At 40.5% G+C, this 19089-nt stretch overlaps 1 protein-coding gene across 24 annotated transcripts in view; it reads left to right on the top strand.

The window, feature by feature from the left end:
• The window catches only part of col13a1 (collagen, type XIII, alpha 1), a 135625-nt gene that overhangs the window by 81273 nt on the left and 35263 nt on the right, over positions 1-19089 (top strand). For 15 of the 24 annotated variants that reach the window (XR_004213688.1, XR_004213702.1, XR_004213701.1 and 12 more), the window contains 11 exons: positions 193-228; positions 3124-3150; positions 6932-6982; positions 9122-9157; positions 10172-10198; positions 10476-10502; positions 11964-11990; positions 12087-12113; positions 12540-12566; positions 14237-14308; positions 15856-15918. Coding sequence is in view for 5 of the 24 variants with exons in the window: in XM_031873089.1 (XP_031728949.1) it covers positions 193-228; positions 3124-3150; positions 6932-6982; positions 9122-9157; positions 10172-10198; positions 10476-10502; positions 11964-11990; positions 12087-12113; positions 12540-12566; positions 14237-14308; positions 15856-15918 (420 nt within the window). In the remaining 19 variants the exon portion in view is untranslated. Of the gene's footprint in view, positions 1-192; positions 229-3123; positions 3151-6931; positions 6983-9121; positions 9158-10171; positions 10199-10475; positions 10503-11963; positions 11991-12086; positions 12114-12539; positions 12567-14236; positions 14309-15306; positions 15349-15855; positions 15919-19089 lie in introns of all 24 variants that reach the window. The other 9 variants (XR_004213697.1, XR_004213695.1, XR_004213700.1 and 6 more) reach the window with 5 other exon arrangements.

Genomic DNA, 19089 nt, shown 5'->3' with positions numbered 1-19089 from the left:
TAACAATGTTAGGGATCTATAGTATCTGCTTTTCTTATGGAAGCTATTTAAATTAGATTCCATTTAATCAGATGAGATTAGATTTATGTAGTGAGAATAAGTAAAGTATATATGTCAAGGTATCCCTTTAGGAGCTCACTTCAGTCTAACCTTATTGACCCTTGTTTCTTCTGACTGTGCGTTGGTCAATAGGGAGACAAAGGAAACATGGGGATTCGTGGGAGAATGGTGAGTGACTTGCGCTTGTGGACCAAGTGCGCTATTGTAATGGTTACATTTATTATGACATAAGCAACATATCAGTTCTAAGCAACGCAGTAGATCTGCGTTCTACCCACAATAGGGCTGGGTATCGTTTAAAACAATACCATTAGCACTACTACTCCCCTTAAAGTCATACAAATATTCATTTGATGATACCCTTTTATTTCTATACATCCTATGATGCCCATCATGTGAATGGTAATACCACCAGATGCCACAGGCGCGTAGTAGAGCCATACTTTTGAATGTTTTGGTGGCATCTTGACACGTAGAACTACCAACTCCATCAAATATAGCATGCTGACTGAATTGGTTTTAGCTATCACAAATAAATCCATGAGTGCTTACGTTGATATGCTATATAGAAGGGTCCAATGCTGGTATCGTTTGACTGGAGAAGTTTCGATGCTACGATGGCACTAGGTTTGTTTGGTCCAGAAGAACCGATACCCAGCCTTAGTCCACACCAGTAGGGTCACTTATGTTGGCTGATCAGGGCTCTTCTCAGGTGTGAGTGGGTGTGTACACAGACTGTTTGATTGACATCCCCTTTACCTGTTAGGGTGGAACAAATTTTACCTTTATCATTCTAATTAGTTGAAGGAATCCTCTGACCTCATACACACCCCAGCATAGTAAAGCCCACCTTCAAACTGAGCAGCATTAACCAACCCAGATAACTGAAAACACCTGTGGGGTGTTCAGGGACCTTAACTGCATTGTTTATTGTATGCGTTTTAAAAGTGTAGCATTGTAATTGTTGAGAGTTTCCCATTGGTCAGCTTTAGGTGAGCATGGTATTACTGATAACGTATAATCAGAAATGAACACTGGTAAATTATAATTAGTCATCTGTGGTATTACTATACAAGAATGAAATACTGAAAAGAACCATTGCCACTACTACAGATACTCAGGTACTGTTAGTTTAATGTGTCCCACATTTCCTTGGCCTCATTAATTGTGATGTCAGGAATTAACATTAATCAAAATAAATAATAATTAACATTACGATCAATAATAATGCTTGTTTCAACTTATATTTGCTCATTTTCCTACAGCAACTATCGATGCCCAGAATCCCCGAATGTAACATTGATCCAGTAAAAATCTCAGCGTCAGCTGGGAGAAAACCTCTGGAATAGTTGAACTCTATAGTGCAGAGGTTTTCACAGACTCAGCCTCCCCTCACACAAAGCTTGGAAAAGCAGAACGATATCATTCCCAGAAAGTGCTGTATCATTACCCTTACTGTAATACAATATAGGAATGCATACAATCCTATTTTAGAAAATGCATTGTGATACTGCCATATTCTCATATGCACAGAGTAACACAAACCCCTAAATGTGTCTTTAGGGCCTTACAGGGCCTTGTCAGTTGTATCCTCTATAATATATTCTTCAGGCACTAGATGTCACTGTGTGCTATTTAAGACAGCTTGTGCTGATGCCCACCCAGGTTGCTGTGCAGTGTAACCACAACCAACAATTTCTGTGCAGTTGACGGCCTTAATTTACAGGGTTACCGCTCAATTCATTTGGTTAGTTTTGAATATTTCTTTTGGATATGCCATATTTACAACAGTTTCAGCCCCATCACACATAGGTATTATTTATATGTTTTACTCATATGACACTGTGGTCTGCATAGCTCACAGGCCTCTCACCTGGCTAAGACAATGCAGATGTTTATCTCATTTTAAATGAAAGGCCAGTAATAGTGAGATGACATGGGAGTCACACGCTTTCCTTCGTGCCCCTTCTCAAAGGAAGTGAAGTGAAATGTTGAACCTATACTATTTATCATGGTGTCTGTTGGAAAGGTCCATCCCGATGCTGCACTTATGTGCTGCAATCTTTTAAGTCTCAGTTGCTTTAAATGAACTTGGTTGTAAGTCTCGCCAAGAACTCTGTCTCTCTTGTATGTCTTTGTAATATCATCATAATGAGTCCTGTATTTGGGGACAATATTTGGACAGTCTCTCCTCAAAAGTAAGCCCAATAAGTAAGGAAAGTTGCTTGAAGAATATTCAAAAGAAGCTGCATAAAGTGGGCGTCTGTTTAATGGTTTATTTTTTGTAGATATTATATAAAACCTTTACTTTACCAGTGTCCCATGAAATTCAAAATGTCTTTTTGAGGGAGTCCTGGCTAAGACGGCAGCAAATACAGTTTCACATAAAAGCACAATTAACAGACTTATAACAAACAGCAAATTACATCAAACAATTACAAATAATTAAAAAGAATTAGCAGTGTCACTCAGTAACACTGACAGGACACATTCAGTGGTCAAATAGTCCTTAATCCTCTTTTTAACATCGTGCATGCTTATAAAATAATCCACTTTAAATGTCTCTGTAGCTGTAGGAGTCAGTAGCGAACATAAGGAGGCAGTTTGTGTAAAATGGCCTCATAAAACAAATGTACCAGTGTTCCTTTTGATGATTGTATAAGGAAGAAAAACTACCTTTCTCAGAGAAGCTACAGTGATGTGGCTGATTCAATGCACAGACCTGAAGCAGAGACAAATGGTAGCGCTGCATGATGCACTGAATCTCACATCTTCAATGTTTGATCTCTGATTCCACCATCAGACAGGACGTGTCAGACACCCATTAGGTGATCCGACCAGCACTTTGTTTGAAGCCCACCGAGGCCTTTAGCTTCCACTTAACTTCCACATACAGCTGCTCGCCGTAGTTCTTTCACCACCTCCTCATCACTTGTCCTGAGTGAGGATGCTGCATGCCCCGAACCCTCTCCATATCTCTAACACTGGTTCCTCTCTCTCTTGTGTCTCCTCCCTTCACACCTTTTTGCATGCGACTGTGTCTGCTGTGACTGATGATCCCAGGGCTTAAAAGGACAAGCAGGGGAGAAGGTAAGTTTGGGACCATGTGCCATTAGCAGGATTACTTCAAAATGCTTCACTTTAGCATCAGTCAAAGACAAACATTGTCCTGTAAGTGTTTGACTTTGATTAGCGCTCCTTTCTTACTTTGGTCATCTATCGTCAAACGTCATCAGCGCGAGTAGGAAGAACCGTAGAACGGTGGATTATCATCAGGCTGCTCATTTGAGGCATTGCTAAAAAAGTGACTTGGTGGTGGTTAGAAGTGCAGATATAAATCACATGCAACCTGTACACTGTACAGGTTGCATGTGATTTATATCAGGGTCTCAGGTCTGTATTTTCAAACAGCATGAGCTTCACGTTCTGTTAATGCTTTCCCACCCTGGTTGGATTACCTGAACTCTTTACACCATGAAACACAATAGTAATGATTTGTCACATAAGCGGCTGAAAGTTCAAATTTAAAACTCCCCAAAGAAAGTGGAGAAAGGTTTATATAGCCACAGCAGAGTAGAGGCTTCTCAAAGAGAACTTAGAATGAATAGAGTTATATACTGAGATAAATAAATGTTGTTTCTGGTGCATTGCACAACCGTCTTATAGAAGTTACCATGAATATAAGCTGCCAGCTGGGAGAGAAAAGATTGATATTGGCCTCAAGGTGGAATTTCCATGTAAAACAAATTTGACTGTAGGCTCCGATATCTCCCACTTGGCTTCATGAATAGCATGAGTGTGTCAACAGAGATGGTAAACATGCAGTAAACCTGTCATGGTCAGCAGCACATAAAAATCAAAATGATCACTTTTATTCACATCAATGAAATGAACTCTACCCTCAAAGAGTATCGATGTCTGCTGCAGTCTGCTGAAGGCCGAGTTTAAATTCCAAATGTGGAAGTTACATCAAGTTACACACAGCTGCTGTCAATCTGAAGACTTAACCTGTGGAGTTGATCACTTTCAGAGCTATGGAGCAATGTTTCTAAGGGTGAGTCCCTGTTCTGTTTGTTCTTGTGTAGATAGATAGATGCACGTGCATGATGCACACCAATGGTTTCACACTGTTCCACTGATCAACATCAGTGACACACAGCAGTGACATGCCAATAGATGCAGTGCTATCAGAACAAAGAAAGCGAAGACGAGGACTACCAGCCATTGGTGTAAACAATGCACGTTTCAAAATTGGCTTTACAAATGCATGTGCTGGGCCTCAAGGATTCACACTGTGAATTGAAACAGAAACTTAGTTTACGAGTAAACTCCACAGGGCATCTTCATACTATGACTGAACATGTTTGGGAATCTGCGGGGCCACTTTCTGTATTCCAAGACATTGTTGAGCAATATCTTATAAATAGTTTTCATATTAACTAGTGCTGGGCAAGTTAACGCGTTATTATCGTGTTAAGACATTAATTAATTAATGCCGACAATTATTTTATCGCTCGTTAGCGCATTTTTTAAAAATTATTATTTTGAAAGTGCGTTGCTCACTGGCAGCGGTGGAGGAAGTCTTCAGACTACGTTGATGCAGCGTGTGGGAGAAGTATAGATAAACAAAAGCAAGACAAGCTAACATGCTACAGAGAAGTGGAGACAAACTGCAGCGGTTAGTATTGTGGAAGATGTCGGTCTGAGGAACGTTCTCAAGGTGCGTTTGCGTCGCGTTTGGTGTGAACGCACCTTTAGGATCACAACGAATGACGGCACGTATGAGCCTCAAGACGCACCATCACAAGAATACAGGAGTTGTATTAAAGGAGAGGACTACAAAAGTGATGGCGTTACAACGTGCACCAGCTGCTGCTCTCACTGGAGACTACTGGACATCGCTGGGTCACCATCATCACCTCGGAGTTACAGCATTATGTTGATGAACAGTAGAGCTGCATTCACATGCTCTGATTGTCATGAAGACACAAGACAGACATTTAGCTGAAACGTGCTGAAACATTTTATTCCTGTTGCACAGCAGTGGAACGTTTCACATAAAGTCAGCACACTGAGCACAGATAGTGACGAGATAGAACTGCTACTGTGTAAAGGGAATACTGCTGCTAAAAAGATCCTTATCTGTTTAAAGTGTTTGCAAACCAAATGTTATTGCCCTTTTGTTCATATAGCAGTACTTTTAAAATAAACGTGTGCAATACACTACTTTTGAAATCATTACTGAAATTTGCCATAACAATGCGATTAATCACGATTAAAAATTGTAATCGTTGCCCAGCACTAATATTAACCTTTTTCACTCCTTCGTCTTTTTACGTCTTTAAGTTTTAGAGATAAAGTGAAGGTTCAGGAAGGAGCTAACATTTGGAGAGCAAGAAACTGTCAGGGCCATATTTACCAAACTCAAAATGAATAAATGAAGACAAACTTTTTCCAAAACACTCTTCCAACAAGTGGCTTCTGTGGGTTTAGTGGGACAGTGTTTGGGGGAAGAGACTGACAAAGTGTCTCCGGCTGAGAGAAAAAACAGAAAGACATGATGGATTGGTTTTGCAAAAAAAGCACAGCAGATGGACACCCTACTCTTTATGGGCTTGAGAAAATTCCATTTAGAAGGAAATGAGATCTCCATCATTGTGTCTGGTTGTGTTCCCCAACATATGCATGGCTTTATGTTGGTGTATGAGTGGGTCCTGGTTTTATGTTGGTGTATGAGTGGGTCCTGGTTTTATGTTGGTGTATGAGTATTTTAGTTGTGATTCTAACTTTGGCTCATTGCCTTGACCTCTTGCAATCAAAGTCATTCAATGTCTCCATGAGTGTGTCTGTAGATCTTCACTTGTCTAACCTACTAAAGCTGTAGAAAACCAATCAAGTAACTGAAAACTGCCTCAGATGAAAGGAATCTTGTTTTTCCACCAGTACCTTTGCCTTCTGGCCCCTTGGTGATACATCTGACAACAAACCAAGAGTGAGAAAACAAATTTGTTCAGGAATATTTAGAATTACTTTGATGGATGACCATCAGATATGTCCCTGAGATAGGGTTTCCCTTCAGGAGGACAGAAGCTATTAAGGGAAAGTGCTGGAAACCTGAGTTGGCCAATGTGGCCTTAGTGGTTTGCGGGATTGTGCAGGCGGGGGGGTCAGGTTCAAATCAACTATTCTCGGCCAAATCTAGAGCCCAGAGGCACTCCACTGTTTAGCCGCACCGCTGACCTTTTGAGTCACACTGTCCAGTTCTGAAGTACGGTCCTGAAACCAGTTGGTCTGGGATGAAAGTGATTGTCAATCTAAATATTTGAGGCCTCAAGCATTTCAAAATTCCAGCAAAATTATCGAAGATTAAATTGCTGCATTGTGAGGTTTTGCTTGCATGGGCGATGGTAGTTAGGCTTTGATTGATTTTGACATGAGTTGATGTGCTCTCGATCAATAGCAAACAGTCTTCAGATTCCAAAAGAGTGGAAGCCTATTAGCTTTGTCACACGACTCGAGAAGTCGCTACAAATATGTCTCTGTCATAATAACCAGTCAGCTTGTTAGCAGTTAGTTCGCTAACTAAAGCAGCTAACCAACTAACCCTACAAATAGTCGCCATGCCTCTAGCATTACCTATTCCACAGGATCACGTGGATCAACTTCACTGACCAGAGTGAGACATACATTTCTCTGCATGTCCACCACCGTTGTCTGAGAGGAGGTATTCATGTGTCAGGATTAGACACAGTGTTTGTTTGGACAGATGCTTGTGGATGGATTTGCCTCCGCTAAAGCTAATTACTTTTGGATGTGCTGAATTTCTCTAATGATATCTTCCTCTTTCTTCCTCTCTTCTATCTATCGATAGGGAGCACCAGGCGAGCCAGGTCTGTCTATCATTGGTCCAAGAGGACCTCCGGTAAGTGCCTGTACCCCTCCCTACACCTCAGAAACCTCTAATCTTGAATCAAACCAAGCATTGTATTACACCCCTGCTTAACACATTAGGGTTCCTAAACACAACAGACCTTCAGTTCTGTTGATTAAACTAGACAATTGGAGAGTCCAGTCAAGCACATCAACACACCACAAATGATAGAATAATGCGATATAATTACAGACTGTGGAAACAGCAGCATTGTGCCACATGTTGGATCATTAGTCATGCTTGATTTATCAGGAAGCAACACGAGAAAATCCATCCTGGTCCAACTGGGCTCAATATTAGTTATCCAGACGTCTATTGTTATCAACCAAATTCTCCTGTCATGAGGCCAAATGCTTTCAGTGTTTGTTTTTCTTCTCCTTTTCAGTTTCCAGGTGGACAATGTGGCCTCTAAGTACCATAATATGCCTTTTTCTGAGGATGGCCTAAGTCTAGCCAATTTAAGTGGAGCACACATCTGTTCTTCTAATTGGTGGTTCTTACAATCTGAACCCGTGTGTGCCCACTCCTGCTAGATGGTTATAGGCACCTCTAATGAATACCAGGCTGTGTAGGAAGCTCTGTTCAGTAGGAGCCAAGTTCAGAACTTAGAGGGCCAGTCAGTCAGAAACACTTAGAAGCTAGTTCAGCACAGCAGGTGAGATTGACATGAGAGACTCCAGTCGTGACCTTAGACGGAAAAAGAGAGTTAATTCAACAGAGAGGTGAGGAAAGTGAGAGGATCTGACAGCTGAGGCCAGCTCGGTGCCTCAACTTCTTCTCCACATTGTCATTTCATCGGGTTAGATGGATGAGTGCAAAGATGTTCTCCACTTTGAGACCATATGCTGCATAACACTCATTTTATTGATATATGCATGAGATGTTTTATAGCACATGCACAATGACTTCTTAACTACATGCAGGAAAAGATTTGAATGAAAATAATGCTTGTTTACATGGGAACTTTTGCAAAAGGCATTTCCATGCTAGATTGGGAGTCAGTGAGTCTAATAGGCGATTCTTCATTTTAAATGTTAAGCTTTTCTGGAACTTTCAACCACATCTCATGATCGTCATCAACAGATTCTGTAGTTTGAGAACTTGTGTGTTTAGCCCCAAGAGTTGAGCATGAAAAGTCACTTAACTCAAAGAAGAAACTTAGTATTTTGCAGAGATTTCATCCTTTTATCATGTATCATGTATCTACTTATTATGTAAATACTTCTTGCCAGTGGAAATTAATTATTGACCTTGGAAATAGTATTTTGTTAAAACAAGAAATAACTCAAGGTGCACTTACTTGCTCTTTCAAAGAGCTTCCAGCTGCATCTCATGGTCATCACTAGCAGCTCTTTTAGGACGTCTTTTTCATGTTTCGCATGAATATTTGTCTTAAATTTTTTGTAGATTTCAATTTACATTCATTTAAAAATGCTATTAAAAGCTAGAAAAAAATAACCTTGAGTAAATATATATATACATTTTTTTAGAACTAGTAACCAAAGGGAGGTTTGGAGTTTGATCACAAGACTATGAAAAGTTTGAAATTATCCTTGGACCTTGAGTTAAGAGTTTGTTTTTGTCAAATTCTAAAACCACGTATAAAAACAATACTACGTCTGGTCTTTTGGATAGAAACCTTTCAAAGCTGCGGGCACTACCTCGGCCTCCAGGCAATCTGTGTCATTAGTCACGTTCACCGCCTTGTAATTGTCGATCCCTACATCTTTGTTTCCACATCACTGTTTTCCCGGGGATATTACATGTCTCTTGCCAGTTTGAAGAGTTCAGCTGAAGTATCCTGGCTAGTTGTTATTGACATACACTCATTGAGCTCATTACCCTTCTCCCCCTAGTCCTACATCTTTATCAGATTAGAACGCTTTTCTTTTTAGTGTTCCATTTCAGCATCCAATTTCCTCCTGTGCAGAGAGGACACACTCACACACACTGAATGTGTTCCCCAGAGTCTTCAGGATCACTCCTTGTGCCAAAATCAATGTTTGTTCTCACCTCAAACCTCAGTAGGAGAGAACTGGTTCCTCTTCCACTGACCTGCTTCCAGCTGATTTTTTTAAATCAGACTTTCAGAACAACAACAAACACACTGCTCTTTCTGTTTCTCTTCAGGGACAACCTGGGACAAGAGGATTTCCAGGCTTTCCAGTAAGTCATGACCATGTGTGTATTTAGATTTTACTTGAATAAACTAAAGGCAGGAGGGCGTAATTACAAAATAATTACAAGTGACGAACAGGTAAGAAACTAATGTATTCACAAAGACGTCACAAAGAAAATGTGTGACTAAATAGTGATAGAAGATTGTGAATTGAGAATTGAGAGCTAGATAATATGCTAACGAATGGTTAGTTCCTATAGATATCTGTAAATCTGCATTCTGAATAACGGTGAATCAGCTGCCAATGATACACCACCAGTGACTATTTACTTCTTTTTTGCATGATTGATTAGAAGAAATAATTAAGTAAAATAGTAATTATATACTTTTTAAACTTTTTTTATATGTTACAGGTTAAAAAACAAACTGACATGGTTGTCAGCAATCTTGTATTGACTTTGAAGTAAAGTACGTATTGTAAAGAAGCAAAATAAAAAACAACAACATGATTTATTCTATAAAATACAAAACAAGCCAACAAAGATCAGAAATGATTTCCCCACTGACCAAAGGCAGAAGGTTTATAGATGACAATACTATTTCAATTACTAGCATTGCTGCAATATAGCTTCTGGCCACCAGTGGCAGCACTGAGGGCTTCTCAACCGTACTCAAGTCGGGTGGGGGAAGGAGAAAACTTTATTTTGTTCCTTTACGAGCATGAGAGGTAGGTAGGTAAAATACTAACAAGTATTTCAACATTCTGCCTGCTGCTGAATGTATGAAGTCCCACTGATATTTACAAGTTACATGATGAACAGGACGATCCTGAATCAGGGTTTATCGTAACCTACATTTCACTTTACTGCCAACATGGTTGGCTTCATCTACACTGACATCACCTTTGCATTTGTCTTTTAACTGCTAAGTATATAGTGAGTATTTGCAAATCGATAGCTTTCCAACAGATGTTGTAACGGGACCAGCTGGTGCAGTCATTTGCCATGCTATTGCTGATCTCCATATGTACTAAAACATCCCCTTCTCTTCTCTTGTCCTAGGGTCCAATTGGGCTGGATGGCAAGTCTGTGAGTTTCCCCAAGTTCCTGTCAAAAAGTGAAATAACTGAGTAATTGAGTGCTTCTTCAGTACCCAGAAGCACTCAGTGGTGATAATCAGCATAATTAAGCTAAGAATGATTATGGTCATTCTTGTAATACAATCTCTATTAGCGTCATTACTGTTATTTTATCGGGCGGGGTTAAACACGCTATGAATATTTCTAAGAACTTTGTCCGAGGAAATCAAGTGGCGGTATCTGTTGTTATTATACCACCTGCACTCACTGCTTTACTGTTCTCACAGGGACAGAACGGACCGAAGGGAGACATGGTAAGCAGTCATAAACATAGTTGCACTATAATACCATCCACACCGGTCATCTGAGCCCATAACATTTTGAGCATGTATGGAATTTACACCAACAAGCCAAAGCAAATATGTGATTGGCCTGATTTATATCACACAGTGATGGGCTAAGAGTGGGTTGCATGCAGTTAGTAGGTACAACTCTGACCAAGTGAAATGGGCCCAAAGGGATTTACACTCACTGAGGCTACAGGACATTTAAAGCCTCAAGCATTTGCTTCACCGTTAATGTTCTATATTCCCAAACAAACTTGATTCCTGAGCCTGCGGTGTATGAATGGGTATGAATGTTAGTTAGTCCTGATGGGCAGGTAACACCTTGCATAGTAGCTCCTGTCATCAGGGTATGAATGGGTATGAATGGGTGAATGATGACATGTAGTGTTAAAGAGCTTTGAGTGGCTGGAAGACTAGAAGAGCACGATACAAATACAGTCCATTAACTATTTAAGTTAATGTTCAGTTTCAATGAAGGAAGTAGTGTGTGTGTGAAGGCTGTTGTTTGTGTTCTGTCACAGACATCTAAAGTTCATTCTTTTACTGAACTTATCCACAATCTTAAACTTTTAAGCATTTGAACATAAAACAAACATAATTATTGGACACATTCTGAGGTTTTGCAGAATCATTCGATATCAATGCTCTCTCACTCTGTTGGAGTTTCTTACCAGTTTGGATCATCATCTTGAATTATTTCTAGCTTCAATACAGATCTGCTGTATAAAGAGCTCTCTTCTTGAATGATGTTGCCACGTGCATGTCGGTCATTTCAGTGTTGTCCATCTGAGGCCGACGCTGCTGAATTCAGTAGCTTCTCGCACGCCTCTGTTGGTCGACCATTACTCTGGGCCAGATCGGGGGTTTGTTTTCTAAAGCAGGAGGACAGCTCCAGTGATCTCCATGCCAGTACAAATGTCAGAATTTCCAAGAGGCCAAGTGGGGCTGGATACTGTTGAAATAATGTTTAATGTTGATTAATGGGGCCGTAATGAGCTCCTGTTACTCAGTCTCCTTCCTGACAGATGTCAGGGAGCATTAAACAGGGCTTTGAGGGCTGGGCTGGTAGATGTATAGAGATGTTGTTGCCTTCACAAAGTGGCTTTGGAGCTGCCGAGCCTGTGGGGTCAGCAGCATGGGGTGGAGTGGATGTGTCCTACTGGGCCCTCTCCCTGAGTTCATTAATCAACCAGTCCCTGAGCTCTGACAGCTACTTACACTGGGCACGCCCCAGGGCCTGCTGGGAAGTCAAAATTAGTGCCTTCACCCACAACAAGTAATTGGAATAGACTCCTGTAATAGCTAATTCATCAGTGTGATTGATACCTTGGCATTCTTACTCGTTTCCATCATGTTTATTTGAGCCATTTGTTTTCAGTCATGTTGAATCTAAGCCTTAAGACCGACTGTGCTGCTGTTGTTTTTCAGGGTCAGCGTGGTGTTAAAGGACTCCAAGTAAGTTCCTCAAGTCGGATCTCATTCATCATCAATAACCTGCTCAATGCTTAACCACTCACTTATCTCATCCACCTTTTATTGTTTCTCTTCTAGGGGGAACATGGACCCAGAGGGGAGAAGGTGAGACATGGTTTGCGGTAGTTTGACGACTTGGCCAAGTAACACATCTTATAGTTTACCAGCCAGCAGTGGTGGAAGAAAGGTTCAGATGTTTATTTTCTGTAATGGGCACTCCAGCTAATTAGCAGCGCGCTTCCATAAAGCTGTGGGACTCTTAAAGGAGGAATTACATAAAAAGTTCAGAGTTGAACCAGCAGAGGTCGAAATATCCTGACTTTTAGTCCCTCGTATGGGCCAAGCTGTGAAACACGACATGTCCTACAATACAAAAGATGAAAGCTGATTTTTGGTGAACCCTCCTTGCCTGGTAAACACCTCCTTTTAAATATATTGCCCTCAGTTATCACTTATAACAGAGACTTTCTGATATGAATTTTTAAGATGAAAAAGTATTTTTCTGATGAAACTTTTTTCTGTTTTCTCCAGGGCGTATGTGGAGACTACACACACCGGGTATGAAAACACTTTGATACAAAAAGCACTTCACCATTAGTCTTTATGCTAAAAAAACAGATAATTAGCCTGTTTTGCAATATAAATGTTAATATTATGACACAAACTCAACCTGTACTATTGTTCATCCTACAGCGTAAAGCATTCATGTCTCAGAGGTCCACCATGCACACTTTCTTCATGTCAGATCAGAATAGAAAAGTGAAGCTTTAGGAAGGGAAACTACTCCAGCAGCTGGACAGACACATGGCTGGTAGCACAGTGAAGGCTAGCACATGCAGAGCTCTGCAGCTCTTTGGCCCGTCATCTCTGGGGCTTGGGTAGTTGAGAGAAAACAAGGCAATTACCAGGCGGCCTGCTGGAGCCCTACGTGATAAGAGCCTGTGTGTCGGCTGCCAAGAATAAGAGTCTCCTGTGTAAAGGGGGATTTTTCAGATCTAGAGGCCATTTCCAGCGTAATTCAACCTTTCAGTTATTAAACTGCTCCTGCTAAGATGATCAAAGTTTTTTTTTGTCATGCTTTGCCATCGCCATGACATTAGCTACATTTTTTAAAGGCATCTCAAAATAACAGCACGATGCTGAGATGGTTTTATGAGCTGTTATCGATAATGCACCATGTGATATACATCTCTGGACAGGAAGTGCTTGAGGTCGCATACATTTCAGAAGGGGGAGTCAGAAGAAGGACCCAGAGAGGATTTGGGGTTTAATGTCTTTAGCTTGTGGGGGACCCCGGTCCCCCTTCTCTAACGAGCCGTATGCCTCATGAATTTGTTTTTCATACGCTTTTCAGAACCCCCTGCAGCAGTCTGTATGGGAGGTTCATTCCCAGAGTCTGCTCACACTCCAGGCCTCAATCCCATAGTGATACTTTAGGGGGTCTGGGGGGTTTCTGTAGGTGGAGGTAAAATGTTCAGTTGAGAGTGAGTCTCAGGAAAAAGCCAGCAGAATCAACAAATATGTCTTGTGTTTTTGTGTAATGTGTATTTCAGCAGCAGCTCTGCTGTTGATAATAGTTCAACATTTTGGAAAATATGCTTATTTACCTTCTTTATGAGAGCCAGAGGATTGATATCAATCTCACATCTGTGTGAGTACAGAGCTGGATTCAGGGTGTGTTTAGCCTAGCTTAGCATAAAGACTGGAAGCTGCTGGTAACAGCTAGCCTGGTTCTGTCCAAATTGAAAAGATAAACCAACAAACTGCTACAAAGCTGACTGTTTAACAGACTGTTGTGGTTTTGGGGGCAGTTATGTCTTGTCAACGGTTTCTTGATTGGCCATAACATATGTCTCTCTATAATGCATGTTTGTTGCAATGCCCAATATGTCTGAATCGTGAATTACTATTTTAAATTCCTGTTCACATGAAATTTAAAACAAACGAATATTTCATGAGATTAAGTCGATTTTTTTTCATCAATTTGCACAGAGCCAGGCTAGTTGCTGCCAGTATTTATGCTAAGCTAGGCTAACCACATCTTGGCTGCAGCTTTGAACTTAACACAAAGATGATAAATTGTTAAGATTGACATCCATCTGAACATCTCACTCTCTAAAAGCAGAGCTGTTCTTGTAAATTGAAATCATCTGGAATTCAGGCTTCATGAGACATGACATGCCACCGTTACCAGCTCTGACTTAAACTACCGCTTCCCTGGTGTGTAGGGCCTCTTTGTGAAGGATCTCCCTCTGAAATCCCTGGCTGCCTTGCGCTCCAGTCAGGCTCTGATGTTGAAGGTTTGTGGGTGGCAACACCCAGATAGATAACCCTAAGCAGGGTGTCACCAAGTCGTGCCGCAAAGAGAGCCAGTGCCCTATTGAGCCAAGGCACCCCTCCACCCTCTGCTCTCCACCCAACAGAAAGAAAACCATCAATGTGGTTTGGTTCAACAATATTTCAAGTCACTTTTTCAAAAAAGATATATCCAAAAAAATTAGATGAGAAGAATTTTACATAATATGCAGTTGGTATATCTTTAAATTGTTACTGGAATTAAGTTTAACTGTGCATACTACTGAAGCATAGAGATGCCAATATTCAAATTAAATCAGTGAATTTAATTTGAAAAAAAGCCATGTGTGTGCACATGTATGACAAAATGAAATTACAAAAATACAATTCATAGAGAGATATAACTTATTTTCAGGTGTCAGTTGAAAATGGTCTGCCATTTGGAAATGTTCTAATTAGATTGTATTATATATAACAAACAATGCTTAAACACAAAACTATATATATATATTTTACATACATAAATTGAACACAATTGGACCATATAATATAATATTTCATCAATTAATATTGGCAGCTCTTGACTTCTACACATTGAAAACAGTTGTGGTGGACAGCTGGACATGGTGAGGGACAAAGCATCACACTTGCCTACTTACTACATGTATACCCCTACTTATATCTACTTCTAACGTTCTGTATATATTTCCATAGAAATAGTACTGTTGCTATTTTTGGCTTTCAACGGACCTACAATGAGAAGAAGTATTTTCCAAGACTGAATTAACACTAGAAATATGTATGTTAATATTGGGTGAAGGTATCTTTGCTTTAAAGGTTGCTCTATAATAAAAATTGTGGAAATATATACGCTATGTAAATAGTAGGCAAGTTGCATGCAGCTGGTTCTACTTGGTGTCAGTGGGGAAATGTAGCTGTCAGTTGGATCGTACTGAACCGTCTTGTCCTAAACTGTATCTGATCCTGCTGGTCATCTCAACAGAAGCGGCGTATTGTACAGCCCTGTGTTGGACGGTTGGCCACAGTAAGTCTGGATGTGCAATGTAACTGTACTGCTGTACTCTCTTTGTGGCAAGACTGGCGCCCACCTCTGCTCCGCTGCAATCTAGGGGCCTGGCTCACTGTGAATGGGGACACTGATGCATATAGATCCTGAATAGGGGATGCTTGATGATTATCAACCAACAGACTGACAGTCATTTTAGAATTCGAACGCCCTTCAGTTTTTCTTTTTAAACAAAGAAGCATCACAGTACATCAACCATCCCCTTTGCCACTCCAAGCCCGTAGTTTGCTGTGCTGGTGCCCTTGTTGTCTTTCCTTTCTCCAGCCTTGTTTCCTGTTTTCTCTCCTTTTCCCGCCCATTTCCTTGCTTTTCACTATGATGTTCTATTTCTCTTTTTCCTCCATATCCCTCCCCCATCTTTCCTCCTGGTTCTACCCTGTTTCCTTTCTCTGGTCTCCTGGTGACCTTTGCCCTGTGACCTTTTTACACCGCTGGCCACCTGTGCTTTGTGACTCCCCCTGGCAGATGTTGCCCATCACCGTACGCAACATGCCCTCAATAAGCCCTCTAATCCTAAAACGCCTCAAGGTACAATTCTCTCCCCCTACCTCCCCCCTGCTCTCTGCTCGCCATGTGGATGCCAACCACCATGATCCGTCGCCAACACCTCCCCAACCCTCCTCCGCCGTCATGCTGTAATTAACCAGCGTTTGGCTGCTCCTGCTTCTGAATGTTTAGGCATATTCAAGGCCTTTTCTCTCAATGATGCATAACAGTATATGAAGCAAAAATGCTCCAATGTTCTAGTTTCAAGCACACTACAAATCATGTTTTATTTAGAGCTTTTTTCACCTTAGATAAAAAAAGAAAATCATAGGCAAAACTATACATTGAGGTTTTAAGTGGAGGTAACGAATGGCATGAAAAGATAACAAATATGAGTACATGCAAAACAGATTCAACAAATAGTGTTTATCAAAATAGTGTTAAACAATCCACTGATTGGTCCAGTCCATCCTAGTACCTCCATAAAGTCCTGCAGACATTTCTATTTCAAATGAAAATGCATTAGTGATTTCATTTCAGTGACAACATTGAGGGTCAACACAGGCAGAAACACACAGTACGGACAATAATCCTTTTGATAATCATTATTTTGAACCCTGACCACCACCTTTCCCTGACCTTAAAGGGACTTAGTATTTCACTAACAGAAGAGACAAAATGTCAATAGTGAAGCAGAGAAAAAAGGGGAAAAAAAAGCAAGATTTTACATTTCCCACAATGCAACGTGGTGGCATCTCATTGGCTACCTTTTTCTCAGGCTGAGTAGTACTCCCAGAGATTAATAATAAAAACATAAAATGAAGGCCTAGCGGCAATGTGCCGATATAGAAGAAATACTAAACGGACAAAAACTGTGAATATTTTACAGATTAGTTCAATATGAACAGTGAGATATAAAATAATAATAATATGCATATGCTAATCGACCCTATTACCGGTCAAGAACAATGATATTGATGATTCTACTGACTCCCAGTTTACATCTTTCTACAATATCTATGCATGGAAACTATCTTAGGGAAAGATTGTGGTTATGGCAAATAAACTACGGTTCAGATCGTAGGTACTGTTTAAAAAAAAGTGCTGCCTTGTGGTTCATTTTGAAAATACAAGATGGACTACACAGGTTAAATTGCCCCCGCCTCCCATAATAAATAAGATATCAGCCAATCAGTATTGACCATCTGATATAATGGACATCTGTTTTTTTTCCTTCTAGAATATTCTTTCACGTGGTCAAACAGTCCAGAACAGCACATTGGCGGCTGCACTCTGCCAATAACAGTGTGTGTATAACCCCTGAGAAAATCCCAACATGTCCAGAGACATAAATCATATCTGGACACATTCTGCACTGGGGTGCAGAATAGGAATGATAAAATATGGATCGGATATGTTCTCCATTATCTTAGAATAGAAGCTTGGCAGAGCTACTGTACATGTGTGTTCTCCTGCAATAACACCGTGATTGCTGAGTGACTGAAGGAGGACAGCGCTTTGTGTTAGGAACCTCTCTAAGTCGCAACACATGTGCAAATAAATCACGTACTCGAGCATAATGCATTAAATATCATGCCATGCAAACTTGTTGCCCTCTATGGTAATACATGTTTCCATATAGAGGTGTCTTCTCTATAAAGTATTGAACTGTAAGAAACATACAATTGAATTTATGAGCTCCGAACAGTGAGTAGCGGAAATGATTTCAGCAGGAAACAAGAGAAGCAGATTGAGGACGTGTAGCAGCCAGACAGATTTATGTCAGCCGCTGAGGTGTATTTATTCTCTTCATATCCTGTGCTCATTGTAAATGTCCTTTATTTGATTTGGTTTAGTCTTGGCTTTGGTTTGAGTCAACTCCCAGGGTTCTGGCTGTCTAAAGAATGAACGCACTCAGATTAGCAGTGTGTTTCAAAGAAGCTGCAGGAAGGATCAATGTCAAGATGACGTTCATTCATTTCAATTATTAAGATGTTCTTTTTACCCAATTACAATTTAAAGCTCAACTTATAAAGCGGGAGTACATTTGATGGTAAGTGATCTAAGAAATCCAGGTCACTCTATCTGACTTGCCAAAAAGTTGAAGAATTACATCAGTGTCACATATTTCCCAGTGCCTTGCTCTCTTATCAAAAGTAGTCTCTAAGAAGAAAGCACTTAGTGTGCTCACTTCTCTAGAACTTTTCAACTCCATTGGCCTTTGTCAGATAATGGAACCTGCTCAGGTGACCTAAGTACCACCCTTTGGTAACCCCTGACACTCTTCAAAGATGGACTCTGGCCTCATATGTGGATGTCCTCCTTGATCTTTCTGCTGCTGTCCACTGACTCCTTGTCAATGACTTTGACCTCTTCTCAGGTGCTGCTGTGATCAGTTTGAAGCACAGAAGCACCTTTTAGTGCCAGTTTGAGATGCGCTGGGCTTTCAACTATCACGACGTTATGAGATGCCCAGACCGACTGATACAGTATAGAGTGAGAGGGGAGGTTTAGTGACTCAAACTAATACAGGACTTTCACCCAGGAGGCCGCTGCTCCAAGTCACTGGTAACTTATTTTACATTAGTTTCGTTAAGTATCTATTTTTAAGTTATGTAGTTATGTAACAAATGTACTTAGTTTTCATAAAAATTATATTTATTTTAACGCAAACTACAATCTTTTCCTAGTCTAACCAAGTAGTTTTGTTGCATTAATAAACCTTAAACCTATATGTTGGAATTATATTTTGAGAAGAGATTGTATGCGTGTAATGAGCAGAAACTCTAAGTTTCCTGTGAACATGGAAATTCAAGTAACAAACGTAAGACTTGTTTATTTCCGATGTGGAACTAAAAGTAAACGGGGATATTTTGTCACATGACTTGTTGTCTCAGTAACGACCTGAGTCGTTGGTCAGTTAAGTCAGCCAAGCAGCTTTCCTGAATCTAACGAAGGGGTTTTGTTGTCTAAACCTAACTTCCTGTGAGACAAAAGTTTCTTTTGAAAAGACACTGTACTTGTAATGAGTGGAAACTGACAGGCCGTCTTTGCCGCGTCCAAAATGACGCTGGACTAAACAAAACTATGACCCTATAGGTCATAGTTTGAAGAGCAAGGCCAATGATCAAGTGTCAGTAACTGACAAGTTGGGAGTGAGAAAGTGCGGAAACGGTGCTCTTCCATTTTCCTGGGTTCCATGCTGGGGCCCTG

Source organism: Anarrhichthys ocellatus, unplaced genomic scaffold (assembly GCF_004355925.1).
Source record: "Anarrhichthys ocellatus isolate YVR2014 unplaced genomic scaffold, GSC_Weel_1.0 scaffold68, whole genome shotgun sequence".
Lineage (NCBI taxonomy): Eukaryota > Metazoa > Chordata > Actinopteri > Perciformes > Anarhichadidae > Anarrhichthys > Anarrhichthys ocellatus.
Note: the sequence above shows the minus strand (reverse complement) of the source record. Positions and strands in the feature narration are given on the sequence as shown.